Source organism: Cydia strobilella, chromosome 1 (assembly GCF_947568885.1).
Source record: "Cydia strobilella chromosome 1, ilCydStro3.1, whole genome shotgun sequence".
Taxonomy (NCBI): Eukaryota; Metazoa; Arthropoda; class Insecta; order Lepidoptera; family Tortricidae; genus Cydia; species Cydia strobilella.
The window spans coordinates 33,433,122-33,453,581 of record NC_086041.1 but is presented as its reverse complement, the minus strand read 5'-3'; the positions used below and the strand labels follow the sequence as shown (position 1 = coordinate 33,453,581).

General features: G+C 38.5%; 2 protein-coding genes and 1 long non-coding RNA gene across 3 annotated transcripts in view; 2 read left to right on the top strand and 1 right to left on the bottom strand.

Moving 5' to 3' along the window:
- LOC134745382 (uncharacterized) overlaps positions 1–20,460 on the bottom strand; it is a 120,853-nt gene that overhangs the window by 55,976 nt on the left and 44,417 nt on the right. The gene's annotated exons all lie outside the window — the stretch shown is intronic.
- Positions 1–20,460, top strand: part of LOC134745361 (hemicentin-2) — a 210,234-nt gene that overhangs the window by 171,474 nt on the left and 18,300 nt on the right. The window contains exons 7-10 of the mRNA XM_063679392.1: positions 3,554–3,748; positions 5,234–5,408; positions 12,236–12,643; positions 13,779–13,912. Of these exons, the coding sequence (XP_063535462.1) occupies positions 3,554–3,748; positions 5,234–5,408; positions 12,236–12,643; positions 13,779–13,912 (912 nt within the window). The remainder of the gene's footprint in view (positions 1–3,553; positions 3,749–5,233; positions 5,409–12,235; positions 12,644–13,778; positions 13,913–20,460) is intronic.
- LOC134745333 (RNA polymerase II transcriptional coactivator) overlaps positions 2,551–20,460 on the top strand; it is a 107,550-nt gene continuing 89,640 nt past the window's right edge. Inside the window, exon 1 of the mRNA XM_063679359.1 lies at positions 2,551–2,554. The gene's annotated coding sequence lies outside the window, so the exon portion shown is untranslated. The remainder of the gene's footprint in view (positions 2,555–20,460) is intronic.

Below are 20,460 nucleotides of genomic sequence, written 5' to 3'. Positions count from 1 at the left end.
GAAGTGTCATAATTCGTGTATCGGAAGCTATGATATTAAAGATAATATAGTCAAGAACTACATTTTTTTTTCTACGTCTACGAATACCAACGCCTCTTAGAGAAACATGATCATATAAGGAGATTTTTCGCCTTCTGGCTCAGGGAACCGCCTTAAAGGGGCCCACTGACTATCAGTCCGCCGGACGATATCGGCCTGCCAGTTGTTCGGAACTGTCAAATTTTTGTTCTAACTGACAGGCCGATATCGTCCGGCGGACTAATAGTCAGTGAGCCCCTTTAAACCGCACAGTGCAAGACCATTTAGGCTTTGTGTACCTAACTTTTAATAATCACAAATCTCGTCGAGGTCAATTTTTCGATAGATCTCTGTCAAATACAAGTCAAGAATAAAAACCAATATATCAATGCCATGTACATGTGCAGGCGAAATATGCCCCATGTGTATTTTAGTCAATTTCTCGAAACGGAACGAACTTGTAACTATGAATGATAGATATCGAAGAGTTGTACAACTTTTCTGAACTTAAGGCCGTCTTAGACGGAGCGATAATATATACCAAAAGATATCATAGCAAGGCATCTGTAGATTAAATACCTTATGATGTTATAGCTCAGTATATTACGATATATTTTTGTATGTTTCTAGACAGAGAGCGATAAATATTTTGGTATCGTTGTCGTCTGTGGTGTTTAGCTATACTATAAAATATTTTAAGGTATCTTACGGTATATTAATATAAATTATCGCTCCGTCTGTGACGGGCTTTAGGTTTATCGAGTATACCGGGTGAAATGGAATTAGGGGTCATTTCGAAAACATAAAATAATGAAAGGTACAGTTAGCCTCATTAGGATAAAAAAAATATATATATATGGGGCTTGTTTATCAAAAGCTTGTAGCTTGTAATACAAGTGGAAGTCCCTTTTTGGCAGCTTTTGTTAGAAAGGGACTTTCACTTGTATTACAAGCTACAAGCTTTTGATAAACGGGCCCCAGGGGGCCATTTTAGTAAGCTACTTACAAGTAACAATTTTACAAAACCGGCAACACTGGAGAAAAGGCTCATGGTCATTGGCACGCTCAATGTTGCTAGTTTATTAAACTTTTAACTTGTAAAAAGTGGCAAAGATGTACAAACAGCAACACTCATAACTGGGGTCCGTTTCTCAAAAGCTTGTAACTTGTAATACAAGTGGAAGTCCCTTTCTAACAAAAGCTGTCAAAAAGTGACATCCGCTTGTATTACAAGTTACAAGCTTTTGAGAAACGGGCCCCTGTCCATCGGTGGACCTTATTTATGCCTTTTGTAACAAGGTTCACGAACGTTCAGTTAACAGTGTGTACCAGCCTACCAGCCGAGTCAAAACATTCCGGAAAACGAGCGTCTTTCTTGTGAACAATATAAAATTTAAAAAATGTTCTATATGAAAGCGTATTTAATCATGAAACTTTTAATAAGTAGGTTTTAACATGCCTATTATAACAACTATGCCACCGAACTGCTACCCTTACAGAAAAGAAATGCTACTAGAAAGGTGGGTTAGGTTAGGTTAAAACTGCGATCCTCACAGAAACGAAATGCTACTAGAAAAGTGGGTTAGGTTAGGTTAGAACTGCGATCCTCACAGAAACGAAATGCTACTAGAAAAGGTTGGTTAGGTTAGGTTTGAACTGCGATCCTCACAGAACCGAACTGCTACTAGAAAAGTGGGTTAGGTTAGAACTGCGACCCTTACAGAAACGAAATGCTACTAGAATAAGGTGACGAAGTGGATTAATTAATTTAATAGGATAACGAGATGTTAAATGTTATAATTTTACATTAAAATGGAGTTTTAATTTTGGTGATCATTTACTGTTTTTATGTTAACAATTATTAGTTTGGTGGTGTAATTTTCTTTAATAAGATAGCATGATGTAAAAAATTGGTTATCATTTCACATCAAATGTAGTTTCAAATTTGGTGATCATTTACTATTTTTGGGTGATCATTTATTATTTTTGTTGGTAAAAATGTTTTTTTTTTTGTCCATTAAATATATATAATTCGTTTATTAAAAGTAAACACAATTGACAACAGTGATTAAACTAAATCTAATCCTAAATTAGCCTGAGGCATTGTTCCCAGGACACTGGCCGCGTTCCCCCTCTGCACAGTGAGGCTGAGCTTCTGCGCAAAAAATGCGCCAGCTCGTAGGTCGCCAGACACCCAGACTAGTTTGGTAGAAATTTCTTTTACTAGTTTTCTGGTGTCTGACGACCAAGGACCGAAAGTTTCAATCTTGCGATTGCGGATTCATGATTTTTTTTTATCCTTAATTTTACTATATCTGGTGATCAAGCCATAAAAAAAGTAAAAATTACCCACCTTATGATATACAAACAGCAACACTCTTAACTTACTGTTCATGGGTGGACCTTATTAAAAAAGGTATAAAGTCCACCGCTGGACAGTTAAGAGTGCGGGCGATGGTATGTAATTAACGATTTTATTTTCTTTTCCATCCATATCGCTACCGACAGCATCTGACATATGCTTTCAAGGTAAACCGTTTGAGCGTGCTCTTCATTCGTCTTTTGTTTTTGCCATTCACCATTCTCCTAATTGAGGCGAGATAGCAACAAGTCGATGAAGAATCTTCCGTCTCTTTCATTCAATGCTAAATAGAAAGAGTAGTCGTTTCAATTAGGATAATGTTTTGTGTTCGTTTGCTAAGTTTTGGACACGCTTGAGTATGTGCACTGAACGCACGCGGCGACTTTTTGCAGCGATTGTATAATAATGCGATTTTTTTGCTACGTTTGTTAAAGGGGGTTTCGAATCGGGCCATATTTTTAAGACCATCGCCTTAAAATATGGCCCACTTTAATAAATAAATATGCAACACATTGCCCTAAATATGACTTAATCTGTCATTTTGACTTATGCATTTATAAGAAGGGGATAAAACATAAATTAACTAATTGAGGCTTGCAAACTTTTATAAATAAGGGGGTTACTGTGCGCGTTTCACTTGTGACTTAACAGTCGCAGGCATAATGCATATCGACGAAGAATTATTAAAATGAGATGGTATTCTGCTGTAACGATACAGTATCGACTTAGCTATACAGAAATTTTCTAAATTTACAAAGATTGGACTGCAAAAAGACGCCGTGTGCTATCTAACTAAATTTCCATCTCTTATACAAACTTTGCCTTAGATGAAGGCAGGACTTACTTTTTCGTCGAAAGCATTGCCAATGTGGAGAAGATCGGCATATAACATTTTTGATTGGGAATACCGTCATAGGGTAAAGTATTCTCGTATTTGTATACGTACTTCGCTCAGACATAGTCAGAAAGCAAGAGCTTCGCTCCATCTGCTCTACCAACCTTTTGTAAGTGGAGTATACATGTGTTCAAACGCAACAGTTAAAAGCGACGATAGAGCAAGTAGATGTTCTTACCTGATAGACAGTCTTCTCCACATTGATTTATGTAAGCTATGGGAAGAATTACTTCCTTTGCTAAGTGTTATTCCAGACATTTATCTCCCTCTTGCTTCAGGTGAAAGCCGTAAACACGAAGGGACAGAGCAACTACTCCAACGAACTGACGGTGACCACGAAGGTGGACAAGATACCAGCGCCAGAGCAGGTCACTTACGAGCCGAGCTCCAGGACTGTTGCGTTCAGCGTCGGGTCCACTTGCTTACCGCTGGTGGGAGTCGCAGAGGCGATGCAGCCTAACCATCATTGGCAGGTGAGTTCCATTGACAAACAGTTCCTTACACGCACAAACACGAAGGGACAGAGCAACGACTCCAACGAGCTGACAGTGACCACCAAGGTTGACAAGATATCCGCACCAGAGCAGGTCACTTATGAGCCGAGCTCCAGGACTATGGCGTTCAGCGTCGGGCCCACTTGCTTACCGCTGGTCGGAGTCGCGGAAGCGATGCAGCCTAACCATCATTGGCAGGTGAGTTCCATTGACAAACAGTTCCTTACACGCACAAACACGAAGGGACAGAGCAACTACTCCAACGAGCTGACAGTGACCACCAAGGTTGACAAGATATCCGCACCAGAGCAGGTCACTTATGAGCCGAGCTCCAGGACTATGGCGTTCAGCGTCGGGATCACTTGCTTACCGCTGGTGGGAGTCGCGGAGGCGATGCAGCCTAACCATCATTGGCAGGTGAGTTCCATTCACAAACAGTTCCTTACACGCACAAACATGTAGGGTCAGAGCCCTGGGGCCCGTTTATCAAAAGCTTGTAGCCTGTAATACAACTGGAAGTCCCTTTTTGACAGCTTTTGTTAGAAAGGGACTTCCACTTGTATTACAAGCTACGAGCTTTTGATAAACGGGCCCCTGACATATTGAGGCTGATCCAAAGAAATTTATCGTGAATATTATTGAATTCCTTCATAAATTTGTTATTTATTGTGATATATATTAAGTATAAATTCCTTAATCAAAATACCTACGTTAAAACTTTGTTCAAAGACAACCTGTATTCAAACTTTCGGTGACATTTTACACTCACAGTTTTAATTGGCCAAATTCCTACATCCAAAGCCCAAGGAACTTTTTAATGATACGCCTAGCAAACTCAAACATGTTATCGCTCTAACTTCATAATATTAATTAAACAGAATTGGAAATAAATACTGTAATTACTGAGTTATATTTTGGCAATATGATATAAAAGAGTGGGATATAGTTATGCCACAAAAATACATGTAATGTCAATGTGGCGAAGTCCGGCTTATAAAATGTTTGAGTCATAGGGTAGAAACTCGTATTTGTATACAAACTTCGCTCAGAGACAGTCAGACCTTCTGTAAGTGGAGTGGTGTCCGCTTGTTTCACAGAAAATTGTTTCACAGAATGTAATGCTTTCAATTCAAAAACCGTTAACTTTTTAGGTACAGCTAGAAGGTCATTGGTGTAGAAACCATTAGGTCTAACAGAAAAGTAGGTTAGGTTAGGTTGGAACTGCCACTCTTTGTGAAAAAATATGTTTTCTATGTAATGAAAATTCTGTGAAACATTACATTCTATGAAACAATTTTCTGCAAAACAAGGTACAACCGTACCGGTTGGCGCTTACGTTATTATTAACGCTGCTCCAATACTATTGCGGCGCTGTGCAACGTAAGCGCCAGCCGCCATAAGGTACCTTTTCCGGTGGAACGTCACATATTGCGATGTAGGTCTTCATAGCTCCCGTATTTTCAGGTCCTAGACACAGTACCCCTCCGCCTGTCCGGCGCCGCGTCCACGGCCCAAGAGGCCGTCTTGGAGTCCCCGGCGCCTCGGGGCTCCCGGCCCGAGGACCCGAACCCTCGCTTGCGGCTCAAGCTGTGTCTCCAGGTCAACCAGGAGGTCTGCAGCGACTACACTGAGGCCGACAGTAAGTTGTATCTAATATTATAAGTTTTTCATAAAAAAAATCATTTTAGATACAAGCTTTTATCACTAACAGTAAAGATAAAGAAAGTTTATTAATCAAATAGGCATATTACAATGCGCTTATGAACGTCAAACAAAGCTACGCCGGCTCTAACCCTACGCCTCTGCCCCGAGAAGATTTAAATTCCTCCCTCAATTGGAGGAGGGTATCCCAATATGGGACCGGCAACAAATTCGGCGGGACAGATCTTTTCAAAACAATACATCTTATAATTAACATGCATTACGAGTAAATAAGAAACAATACAATTTAAATTACTATAGAAGTAGGTACTTTTCATTATAAAAATTTGATTTAAGAGGCCGGTGTCGATTTTAGTCGCAAAAATGTAAAATTGATAGATTTAGTCCGTGAAATTTTACACCTTTTGTTACCTAATTGAAATAACAAGTTAGCACGTCTTCTTATCTTACCTTTTATCAGATCATTTTTTTGAAAACAGACTCACTAAATTAGTAATGTTTGCTTTTCTGATGGACGTTTAGGTAAACACGCGTAAAGCACTGATTTTGTCGCTCTTATTTGTAAATTTCGTAAAGTTTGGACGGCTAAACATGGTAATTTTGTATTACACATATCCTGTACTTGACGTTTATCAGACTACATTTTTATTATTATGACTGAAGTAGTGTAAATGAAAGTTAGACGAAATCAATTTTCTCCAGAAATTACTTCAAAACAAGTGACAATTTCTCTGAAAATCTACTTAATTTCAACGTAATTTTGATACTTAAACAATCTACAGTATTTGCTGAAACTATTCTTATACATCAATTTGTATAATTTACCACCATGATTTTTTTAAGAATTTTTAAAAACTGCCCCTTCTCTTCATGCATTACCGGTGACGCACGCTCGCGACCTCATTATTAAAAGGCAAAATGAGAAGACGTGCTAATAGAAATCAATACTTGTTATTTAGATATTACGTAACAAAACGTGTATAATTTCAACGACTAAATCTATCAATTTTACATTTTTGCTCCAAAATCGACTAAGGCCTCTTAATAATATATATGTACATCAAATCATACAAATACGTAGTTACAGAGTTGTCTAAACATACTATACAGAATACAAGGTAGACATTGAGACGTGATCAAATATTTTAGAACGAAGATAAATGAGAGATCTGAAAATTTTATTGCGGCTACTACATTGAAGAAGACGATTTATTTAACCGTAATAGGTATACGGAGACATAATGCCATAAAATTTTAACACAAAGAAGTAGTAGTAACAGTATGCACATTGTTATGTATGTGTGCGTGAGCGCACCACCCCGCTTCTATCACTACATGCAAAGATAAATATAACTCCGTAATAGATGGATACAGTCTAAGGAAAAAACGTGCCTCGAAAATCACGAAAATTTGATTCTCGATCAGATGGTGCCACTAGCTTTAGCCTACTCTCTTATAGAGGGCGTTGAACGCATATCAGTGAAAGAACATGGGTCAAAATCATATAAAAATAATTAATAATAATAATAGTGTTGTGTTCCTGCCGGTGAGTAAGGTTGCCAGAGCTCGAGGGAGAGGAGTGTTAGGGTCGGCAACGCGCATGCAACTCCTCTGGAGTTGAATGCGTAGATAGGCTAGGAGACTGCTTAACATCAGGCGGGCCGCATGCTTATTGCCGCCGACGTAGTATAAAAACAAAAAAAAATTCTTAATTAATGCAAATAAAAAAATCATTTATCCATATTTCAATACATTTTAACGTATTTTTATAAATCTTCAATATGGCAGTGAATTTACAGTGGTTACAAAATTTACTATGACAGTACCACTCTATCTTATTATATCCTCTTTGCTACATGCAATAAAGCAGTGTGTCTATATCCATCGATTGTTTCACTCGTTTCTTTCCTGAATACAACACACATAATCGATTACAATTTCTTTATAATCGATAACGTGCATACATTAGCTCAAATATTTTGAAACAATAATTTTCTTGGGGTCCCTTTGTTTGACATAATTATTGAAAGTCATAATTTAATGATTGTCATATTGTCATTAGTCATAATTCTGAAACCGTTAAATTTTCAGGGTTTTCCTCGGGTTATCCTATAGATAGGTTATGTTAGGTTAGGTTTGTTTTATGGCAATCTTGAAAAGTTACGCGTTTCTGAGAAAAACCAAATTATGACTAACGAAAATGTGGACAAACATACATTATGATATGACTTAACACTATATGGGAAACAATAGAGACCCAATTTTCTTATAGGTGATGTGAAAAGCAGCATGTGACACATGGTAGCAAAATTATTTCCACTTTCGGCGCTAACAATTGAATCCCTACACAGGATTAAGATTACGCCCACGCCGTGAATATGTCATTTTGCTCCCTTGTGACAACCCACTATTTACCAACCGCCACAGTTTATCAATAGACTTATTCTACTTATTCACTGCGTAACATTTTTTTTTATACTACGTCGGTGGCAAACAAGCATACGGCCCGCCTGATGTTAAGCAGTCTCCATAGCCTATGTACGCCTGCAACTCCAGAGGAGTTACATGCGCGTTGCCGACCCTAACACTCCTCTCCCTCGAGCTCTGGCAACCCTACTCACCGGCAGGAACACAACACTATTAGTAGGGTCTAGTGTTATTTGGCTGCGGTTTTCTGTAAGGTGGAGGTACCTCCCCAGTTGGGCTCTGCTCTTGATCTGGAATGACATCCGCTGTTCTGTGCCCTACCACACAAAGCGAGATGTCATTCACAGTGCCCATATCTCTCTTTTGGACGTAGTTTAAGGACATACCCGGGTCCAAACTACTCCTTGAACATACTCGTATTTATCGTTAAATTCGGAAATAGCTAAACATTTTATCAGCTGTCAGCGGTGATGTATGTTTTCATGTTTACAGCACTTAGCAATATGCATATTACATATACCATATACATATCCTCGTTAGCAAAGCAGGTGTCCTACCGGCGGCAAGGAAGCGACTCTTCTTCTTTCTACCCTTATCCCACGTTATGTGGGGTCGGCACAACATGTTTTTTCTCTTCCATTCTCCTCTATCTTTCGTCACCTCAGCACCCACTCCTTTCTTTCTCATATCCTCTTTCACACAATCCATCCATCTTTTTTTGGGTCTACCATACGCTCTCCGTCCATCAACATTCATCCCTAACATTCTTTTGCCTATATGGCATTCATCCCTCCTCATCACATGCCCATACCACGCTAACCTACTACTAAGGAAGCGACTAGCGATTGATAACTTTCTCGCAAGAACCGTACGTGTACATTTTGATCCCGTATGAATTAAGTAATATCCATTGAACTATCCATATTAGAATTGAATTAATGATAGGATTAAACGAACCTAAAGGCAAGGTTACATGTTGAATGTTGAAGAAGTTGCCGGCACCTATACCATATACCTTCTAAATCGGTTCAGAGGTGGGCGTGAATAGGTAACAGACAGACAGTTATTATCTCATTTATATTGAAAGAAGAAAGAAAGAAAATACATTTATTTTAACATCATACACATTGAACAAAACTATGAAGAACACATAAAACACAAATTAGATGCTAAAACAGGATCCCCACTCAGCATAATGGCAAGCCATAACGCTGATTTTCAGTGGGTACCTGACTTAAAATTAAGCTACAACTAAACTAAAACTAAACGAGTGACAACACAAACTTCAAACACAAATTACAGAATTACAGAAAAAAAATGAAATTAAATTGAAATTAGGCAATAGGTAGATATATTGCTAGTAGGGATTAATTGTTGAAAGCTGTCGCGCGAAAAACTCGCTCGTTGCTCGTTGACCGCCGCCGGTCTGACAGTTGCCGAAGTTAGACTGTTTCGAATTTATTTTTCGTTAGATTCCCTAAGGTGATGCAAAGTTTAGCCGAGATATTCCCAGGATATGCTATCGTCAAGCCATTTGGTAATCGTAGGCTTTATCTATAGTTGAGGTATAAAACTTACATTTAAAAAACCGCCCAAGTGCGAGTCGGACTCGCCCACCGAGGGTCACGTACTTTTTAGTATTTATTGTTATAGCGGCAACAGAAATACATCATCTGTGAAAATTTCTACTGTCTAGCTGTCACGGTTCATGAGATACAGGCTGGTGACAGACAGACGGACAGAGTCTTAATAATAGGGTCCCGTTTGTACCCTTTGGGCACGGAACCCTAAAAATTAAAATGAATGATTTGGTAACTTACAATTTTTTGCGGTAGCTTTGCTATTATCGTTTCTTAAGTTTTATAATGTTACTATAATATATACTTGTATTATTAAGATACACTGGTTACCCACAGAAGGTTATTACGGTATTTATTAAATTCCTTCTTACAAAAGAAGAGAAACAAAAATATCGAAATCTAAATGTTTGACAACAGATCAACTAAGAAAAGCAGTGGTCAAAATTACCTAGTCCCAAAAGTCCGAACCCTGCTTATTAATTTAAAGCCATTCGATTCACTCGATAAATGCAACGAGAAATGAACAACGAATAAGGGCTGGAAAATAGTTTGTAAATTCAAATTTCAATCCTAAATTCTAGAAATAGATCCAGAGTTCCGGGCCATTTAGTATCTATTGATCCATTCTGATTGTAATAGTCTTATTGAAGTTATTGGTCGCATAGACCACGATAAATTGTTATTGACAGAATTACGAGCTTCCCGTGCGTATATCCTGCTTGCTCAAGTAGAAACAGTTACATTAAAACGCTCATATGATGGTCGCACTTTAGTAACGGCGTATGATAATAACTATTATCTGTCTCTGTCAAATGCGCGGTGTTAAGAGGACGCGTAAAACTAATAGTAAATAAGAAAGCAACAAATGATATGGCGCGCCGCGCGAAACTAGCGCAGGATTTAAAGATCGCGCGGTTTTTAACGTTTTACTTAACTCTGTAGCACAATCGAAATAAGACAGACTGTGAAATCTCTTGGACAGTGATGAAATTTGGTATATATGTTAAAAATGTCCCTTTTTCATGTCCACATCATTTGATATTTGGGGACCTCGAGGAACCGCAGCCATCTTGGAAAACGTTTGCCTTCCTGAAAAAAATCGCATTTTAATCTGAATTTACGTATTCTTTGGAAATATGGTATAAAGCAACATTAAAGCTTATTAAATTATACACAAAACAGTCTTTTATACCTTTGCGGAAAAATTAAATCTTCTTGTAGAAAATACTTGCTGAATCCAGATTGAGCGCTTATACTTTTGCTGGGGACATTCTGTTGATTTGAAACTTGGATGAATAGGAATTCCACTTAAATAAATAATAAGTACATCTGTTTAAAATTTTGCTATTCAAATCCCTCAGATATATCACTAGCTATTTTATATTAAAATTATACCGCTATAGCATGTAGGGTAACGATATACAATTGAAAATAAATGAAAATTAGACATGTTTTCATAATTTTTTCTATGGAGCCAACCTTTTACGGTTTTGCTTAGTCCAGGGCTCGGAACCGGTGTTTTCTTAAACCCGAAATAGCCCAATATTTTTAATAATTGTATGCTCTTTACGTAGTACTGAATCACGTGCAGTGTCCGGTGTTGCAGGCGTCCATAGGCTACGGTAACTGCTTACCATCAGGCGGGCCGTATGCTTGATTGCCACCGACGTGGTATAAAAAAAATGTATTTAGGTAACAACTTCGTATTATTAGATTGTCCCATTAAAAATGAAATAATAAACCAAAGAACTAAAAAGAACGTAATAATACCGGTATTTTTTGTATGAAGAAAAACCGGTTCCGAGGGTTGGCTTTAGTCTGCTCTTGAATATATATAGTCTATAGTTGTTTTATGGCATTTGCCCTTTGATTAAAACGTGTAAAAATTCAATATAAAAACTGCAATTTTGCTTTAGTTTCCTCTTAACCGATAGAGAATGCGTTCTGGCATTAAGTTCGCTTTTTGTACACCTTTTTTTTACGATGTTGAAGCGTAGCGTTAGAGACTCAGCTTTGCAACTTTAAATCCAGGGCTTTGACTAATCTTGTAATATGTTAAATAAACGAGAAATTCCTTAGCTAAGCGGAGATGCACGGAGTTACAGGATAGGTGTACAAAATGTTACGCTGTCTCATATACCTTCAGTATATTTAGTCTTAAAAGATACAAGAAATAAAATTATGAAAACGGATTATATCGCGTATATTGAATCTATAATACATCCCGACGTTTCGAACCCTTTACAGCGTTCGTGGTCAACAGGTGACTGAGGAAAAATTACAAAGTGCAAAAATACCCACATACTAAAAATAATATTATTTTCAAATAAAGATATATATATAGGTATATATATACGCGATAAAAACTATGCCGGCTCCAACCGGACCCGAGAAGATTTAATTCTCTCCTAAATTGTAGGGGGGTATCCCAATATGGGACCGGCAACAAACTCGGCGGGACACATCTTTTCAAAACATATTATACTCAGAATGTCCAACATCATCCAACACTAAGGTCTCACAGTCTATGTCTCGCTTGCTCCTTTATCAGATGGACTACAGGATCCCAAGCTGGTGGTAGAGAAAAAACCACCAGCTTGGGATCCTGTAAAGGGTTCGAAACGTCGGTATGTATTATAAATTCAATATACGCGATATAATCCGTTTTCATAGTTTTATTTCATGAGTTACTATCGCGGTAACCGAAGACAATATTAGATACAAGAAAGTTATTTTTATTAAACTTTAGGTATACTTTAATGTTTTTTTTAAACAATATTTCTTTTTCTCTCAACAGTCGGTCCACCCTACATCAAAGAAGCATCATCATTCAGCACAGCGACGCTCGTCGCCATCCTCATCTCCTGCCTAGTCTTCCTACTCTTCCTAAGTCTACTCTTCGTCTTCTGCCGTTGCAAACGCAACGAGAACAAGAAAGAGACAGCTAAAGATTATGAGATGGATTCTATGAGACCAGCGATGGTTACGCCCCAGAATCAAGCGCCCCCGCCTTACTATCCTAGCTCTGGGATGGAGAATAAGGCATTAGAACATTCTATGGAGCTAGCGCTAGCTATGGAGGATTCTAAGAGTGCTGTTTACGCGTCGCAGAGCGGTTATGGATATCATTTAGCGCCGCATCAGACGATGCCGCACGGGCAACTGCCGCCGCAGTCACATCCGCAGAACATGACCAACACTGACTGTAAGTATTTTTGTATTTCCTCATTTTGACTGAAGTAAACTTGATCGATATTGCAGAGAGGAAAATGGGGACTACGTTTGTACGGGGAAGCGGTCATCCATTTTCGTTTTTAGTGTGGACGACGGTAGACCGAGTTTCTCATGATGTTTTCCTTCAAGGAAAAACTTGCGCTAAATGTCAAATAATGACGCAAATGTCAACAAGATGAAAGATGAAGCTCACTGATTCAGCAGCCCATTCACTCTCGACTCGCAAAAGTACATTTACATTGACGGTAACTTCCTTAACAAATATAATAAATAAGCCCCGAATCCCTTCCGCTTCCGTACACTTGTTTGGGAGGTTCACAGTGTACAGTCGCCATCAGATATATCGGAGCGGCCAAGGCGCTCACAAATATCTGAACACGCCTCTATTGTTAAGACGTTAGAGTGCGTGTTCAGATATTTTTGAGCACCTCGGCCGCTCCGATATATCTGATAGCGACTGAACAGACGTCGCATTACAAAGGCGCAATTTTACTTGAAAAATACCACGATTCTAGCAGCAGAAGTGAGTTGTATTCTATACCATTTTATTCTATAACAGCCCAGTTACTTTCCTTAACCCTTTCAACGCCACTCCCATCGTTGGCGACGCCCAATGTGTGCACCGTCTATTTTGAGATGGTATGTGGGGATTGTTTTCAAATTAAATGAATGTGTTCATTTATTAAGTATTTTCCATTGTGCTATCGAGGACTAGCCACAGACATCGTGAGACGGAAAGGTGTGTAACTTTTATTAAAACTTAAGTAGCATGCCAGCGTCCTCTTTCATCGTTTATTTAAACGTTTTATGTAACAATAATATACACCGGTTATCCTTTTTGGACGTTTGATTTTACTGTGGACATTATTAACTGTCGGTTAACAGGCTCAAAACTAACGTTTACGATTCGTCAAAAAATTTACAAAATGTAGGTACCTATTAATGGCGCAAGTCTTTTATGCTGAAATGCAGATGTCAGTACTACAAAATGATATTTTGAGTGTCACAAATGACATTTTAAGCAAAATCCTTTTTACTTTCCACCCAAGTACATTTAGTTTTGCGAGCACTCGTCCCACTCTAACCTCACTTTTTTTTGTGTTCAGGGGTGAACATGGGCTACATAGAGAACAGCTACACGAACAGCAACAACGGCGGCAGCGTCAACTCGCAGGACTCGCTGTGGCAGATGAAAATGGCCGCCGCCAACGGCGCCATGCCTTCACACCCGCCTCACCAGGTTAGTAAAGATATTTGTGCTCACGGGTGAACATGGGCTATATAGAGAACAGCAACAACGGTGGCAGCGTCAACTCGCAGGACTCGCTGTGGCAAATGAAAATGGCCGCCGCCAACGGCGCCATGCCTTCACACCCGCCTCAACAGGTTAGTAAAGATATTTGTGCTCAGGGGTGAACATGGGCTATATAGAGAACAGCAACAACGGTGGCAGCGTCAACTCGCAGGACTCGCTGTGGCAAATGAAAATGGCCGCCGCCAACGGCGCCATGCCTTCACACCCACCTCACCAGGTTAGTAAAGATATTTGTGCTCACGGGTGAACATGGGCTATATAGAGAACAGCAACAACGGTGGCAGCGTCAACTCGCAGAACTCGCTGTGGCAGATGATAATGGCCGCCGCCAACGGCGCCATGCCTTCACACCCACCTCACCAGGTTAGTAAAGATATTTGTGCTCACGGGTGAACATGGGCTATATAGAGAACAGCAACAACGGTGGCAGCGTCAACTCGCAGGACTCGCTGTGGCAGATGAAAATGGCCGCCGCCAACGGCGCCATGCCTTCACACCCGCCTCACCAGGTTAGTAAAGATATTTGTGCTTTGGGGTGAACATGGGCTATATAGAGAACAGCAACAACGGCGAAAGGTCCGATCGCTGTGTCTCGCTCCAACGCTGGCCACGACATTGCGCGGCTGGCTTCGGCTAAGGCGAAAAGGTGGAACGCAAGGTCCGGTCGCTGTGTCTCGCTCCAACCTATGGTTGTCGCGTTAGCCGAAGCCAGTCGCAATGTCGTGGCCAACGCGTAACCTATTACACAATGTAATTGTATATTTTATGCAGTCTGGATGCGTGCTCTCGTTCTGTGCATATGTAATAAACAAGTATTTTCAAAAACCAATTTTACCCTCTAAAATAGCGGTTTTGACTTATTTACAATATTAGTGGTGGTAATTGCTATAACTGTTTCAAATTTTAGGTATCTATGTCAAACGGTCTCTGAGAAAAACGCATTTATCTGATTTGCAAAGACCGAAGTGATGCCATAAGTGTTCCGTTTGTCAAAACAAAGTTTTGCACGGAACACTAAAAAGATTATATATAATGTCAGCAATTTGACCGTTACTCGCATAAATTTATAAAAAATGATTTTGCAGAACATTAAGTGCCCATAAATATCGGTAATTACCAATTTGACCTAGTTATTATCCGTACATTACACAATTATATTTCGGAGGCTGAATTTGAATTCTTCGCATAATCGTGTCTATTATACATGATTGATCTCAACATTATCTGAAGCTCGCCACTGCGGTTTCCCTTTGAACCCTCTTTGTATAGTGGAATGATATAATAATTATGAATAGGACAGCTTGTATGTGTGTATGTCTCATTCAAGTCTATGTAAATTCGGTTTCAGGATTTGGCGAGGTACTTACAAATAGAGCTTAACCAATTAAAACAACTATGAATATTATGATTTTTGGAAATCAAATACAGTATAACAACAAAACTTCCGTGACACAGACTAATATTATAAATGCGAAAGTCTGTCTGTCTGTCTATGTGTTAACTCTTCACGCTTAAACCGCTGAACCGATTTAGTTGAAATTTGACATAGAAAACTAGTATATGACGTGCAAAAGCTAGTTTAATAACGTGTCACTCACGTATTTTAAGTCGAAAAACGCTCGACATGTTTCATCGTACCGAGGGGGTCATCAGGAGCTTGCGTTGACGGTGACACCCTTCGGTACGGAGTGAAACGTGTCGAGCGTTTTTCGACTTAAAATACGTGAGTGACCCGTTATTAATATATTTAATACAGTATAACACTTTATACTGTTGCGTTTTGTACACATAATAAATAAATAAAAATATCACGTTAAACCCGTTAATGACATTAATTATGTAATACAGCCCGTACATTACTTTTAAGCAAATTCATCTTGCGGCCCGGGGCTACAAGCATCAAAACTTTTTTAGGCTTCATCCTATTCAATTAGTCTTAATATTGATGTATATATAGATCTTTTATTTGCAAATCATTTAATTGACAGCTTTCCGATTCCAGAGGAGATCTCGTTCATAAATCAGGAAATCATTTAGAGCTGAAAATATGTTAGTGTATTTTGGTCGGGCGAAATCAATCAAAGCAGATACCTATTTATAATTTGCCGTTCACTCGAACTCGCGCGGTTTTCGTCAACCACAAGATGGATCAGACATTTTGTGTTTATTAAATTACATTTGCGTGAATGGGAATATTGTAGCAATATAGATCATTAATGTGTCAGTACCTGGTTCATGTTTTGTTCACCACACGTTTGCGAGTGGAATATGTATATGTAGTATTACTTCTACTAGTGCCCTGTTTATCAAAAGCTTGTAGCTTGTAATACAAGTGGAAGTCCCTTTCTAACAAAAGCTGTCAAAAAGTGAGTTCCGCTTGTATTACAAGCTACAAGCTTTTGATAAACAGGGCATAGATCGCGTATTACCTATATGACTGTTCTCACTTACTTACACACTTACTTCGTCTATGTGGTTACAATAATAAGAGACATTTTATTATCCGCCAAAAATCTATGGGTATGTAGAAAAAACCGAAAATGTAATATTTACAAAATCATGAATATCTCGAAAGTAAAAATTCTGACGCCGGGGATTTTTTTATCAATCAACGCCTCGACATAGGGTGGCAATTTTTTTATGCCAAAAATCCGCCAAGTATTAAGAAACTATAAGGTTTGCGTTTTTGAAATTTGAAACCCTAAAATGGGCTTTTTAAGTTAAGTTGTTAATCGAAATAGATTTATTGATCATTGTTTGCTCGTAGTTTCGGCTTTTAATTATTTTGTTCATTAAACTTACCTTATACGTACAGACTTTCGATTAATTATTGAATATCAATAACACCTACATTAAGGGCCACTTGGACCATCCAGGGTTAGCCACTAACTCGGAGTTAACCGTTAACACAGGGTTAAATCGCACTAGTAACTGAGTTTAACCGGTTAACCCCGAGTCATCGGCTAACCCTGGATGGCGCATGCACCATTCACTAACCCGGGGTTAACCGGTTAAACCCGGAGATACCATGGTTACCGGTACAATTTGACACTGGGTTAATGGTTTAACCAGTTAATCCCGGGTTAGTGGGATGGTGCAAGTGGCGCTAAGAAGCCGATGAGGCTTGAGCTTGAATCGTTTTTTTTTATCTTGGCCGTTAAAGAGTTATTAAGATAGTATTTTAATCCGTTTTGTTTACAATAAAATATTTACTTATGTGCATATTTTGCGGCAAAGTCAAATTATGTTGATAAAATCAACCTCATAGTTATTTCATGCTGGCATACATTTCTGATCAGATACGAATTCCGAATAATTTATGTTAATTTGACTCATAAAAGTAATTAATAATATTGCCGCAAACAACGCATTAATCCAGTAAAAAAAAATACTGTCATAATCAAATGTGACATGCAAATAGTAATGAGATTTAAATAATTATCCATATGACATTTACACGCTCTAAAGGGCTTATTTATAAAACAAATAATAATTCAGTTGGACATAACAGAAATATAGTACATATTAATTAAATCATGTCTCATTAAAAGGGCGCATTTAATCTGACTTCTTTGTAGTCGTATCCGACATCCGATATCGGATCGGATGATGTGAAAACGCTCTTCGGTAATAATCCTGTTAAATCGCCCGTGTCAACGCTGCTGCGGTCGCATCAGGGCCTACCGCGGACCACGTGCGACGTGTTGCCTCTCTATCGCACTTGTAAATGCGTACGTAAGTGTGACAGTGAGGCAACACGTCGAACGTGGTTCTCGGGTAGGCCCTCAGAACCCCTAAAGTGTAAATAGCGTGACGGACGTACGCGTTTGCGTTTTGTATGGGTGGGATTATGAACAGCGCGCCAAGGGGGACGTTTTGGAAACTCAAAATCCCATACAAAATGAGACTAAACGCGTATGTCACGTCGTGTTATCGAATGACATTTACACTAGAGGTACCGAATGCCACTTTTATTTTACCCCCTTTAAGACATATTTTCAAGGACTGAATCCTCTATAGAACTCGGGAACATATCAAATTATTTAATGAAATATTTAATTTGTCCTCGGTTACCGCGATAGTTACTCATGAAACAAAACTATGAAAACGGATTATATCGCGTATAATGAATTTATAATACATCCCGACGTTTTATTTTGATTTGTTTTGAAAGTAGTCACACTACTATATAACTTATATAATGTTGAGTTTATAACTCAGCGGTTGCTTTAAAGTTAACAAACAGACTATTAAGCAATTTTCGTATTCTAGAATAATATAGATTTGTATTTCCAACTCTTTAGAGCTAATGCTTTCTTAATGTTCCTCGCTCAAAAGTTTTCGATTGTATTTCTAGCACTAGAGTTTAAAGCAAATTGCCAGTAAGGGAAGTATTGGAAAACTGAGCAGACCTTTGAACGATGAAAAAGCAACTGCATAAGGTTTTTGCGTTATTAGGCACTTTTGCTAGAAGTCTTGAAACTTTCGCTGGCTTATTCGCGAGCGGCTTATAGTCGAACCATAATATCGCCGCTATAACCTCGTATCTGCAACACTCATTTGATGACAAAAACACCCGTATTCCGAATGAAAGAAAAGCGACATTTCCATCAAATGATTGTTGCAGATATGACAATTCAATTTGGTACCTATACACAATTGCGAACGTTTGTTAAAATTATCAATAATATGCACATTGCACAGTAAATAGTAAATAAATAAATATTACAGGACAATTTTACACTGATCGACCTGTGCCCTGTTTATCAAAAGCTTGTAGCTTGTAATACAAGTGGAAGTCCCTTTTGACAGCTTTTGTTAGAATTTGTCTATTCACTCTTGATCTTTTTAAATCAAGAGTGAATAGACATCTTTTAGGTAAGCATGATCCATCCTAGACTGCATCGGCACTTACCATCAGGTGAGATTGCGGTCAAGTGCTTGCCTTTTTGTAATAAAAAATAAATAAATAAAAGTCCCTTTCTAACAAAAGCTGTCAAAAAGTGAGTTCCGCTTGTATTACAAGCTACAAGCTTTTGATAAACAGGACACTGGGTCCGTTTGTCAAAAGCATATAGCTTGTAATACAAGTGGAAGTCCCTTTCTAACAAAAGCTGTCAAAAAGGGACTTCCACTTGTATTACAAGCTACAAGCTTTTGATAAACAGGGCACTGAGGCCCGTTTATCAAAAGCTTGTAACTTGTAATACAAGTGGAAGTCCCTTTCTAACAAAAGCTGTCAAAAGGGACTTCCACTTGTATTACAAGCTACAAGCTTTTGATAAACGGGCCCCTAGTCCCACAGTAAGCTACACAAATCCGCGATCGCCGAATATCTTCTTAAATCTGACGCAAATCACTGGATTGAGCTTTAGAGACCAAAAGTTGTCTCCACTGAACGCCATTATTATCCTAGAGTTGTGCGAGAGGCGATTGATATCAAGAAACCCCAAAATTTTATAGGGGAAATTTTAACCCTTTACCTACGGGGACTTTGAACACCCAGTCACCGCTCAATACGAACGGGCATGTATTGGCGAGAGTCAACGGTTTGACATAATTTCACTTACTTGTAACTTTTGAAGTACTACAGCTACGTGCTTGAAATTTCGCACACACATTAAGTATAATATGTTTAGTTAATAACGAATCACTAGGTGTATTTATATTCACTAATATTTCTTATTTCACGCTTAATATTAATCACTAAGAAACTGAAGAATTTTAAGTTACTATTAGCGAATTTCTCAAGATTAAGTTTTAAAGTATTAGTTTATTATATTATGTAACACAACTAAATACTTAAATGATGATAATTATTGAAAAACTGCAAAAAATGACTAAAAATAGTGATGTGCGCATATCGATACAACTGTCGAACTATTTGGATACAGAAAAGTAAAAAAACTAAAAATAACATTCAAAACACCCACACGTTCACTCCTACAACAAGTCGATGAAATATAAAACAACACTAGGACCGCCATATTGAGTTCAATTATTTGCGCTTCTGCAGTACGGGTGTCAACCCCAGTTGACAGCAAAAAAGCGGTAATTTTAAAAATATGTTTATGTCAGAGCCATCTACCGAAACATTATGATATATTTTTCTTTGCACCTATATTAATCCCAATGCATAATGTGACCGCTATTACCAAGACAAGGTCTCGTTTCGATTAAAAAAAATATTGAACATGAACATATCTTCGATCAACTATAGTTGACACCTGTACTGCAGCGGTGTTCCCTTACTGGCAACTCTGGTTGACACCCGTAGGTAAAGGGTTAATAGGGAAGATAGATTTAACTTGTGATCCAGAAGTTAAAGCCAAGGGATCTATCTTCGGATGTGTGCGTGGATGTTGTGAGTGTTGCGTGTCGGACTATTGACAATAATTAACATTTATGTGTAGTGGGTGGTTTTAAAATATGTTGTCTATACCCCAAAAATTTTTATATACTTTTCGTCAGGT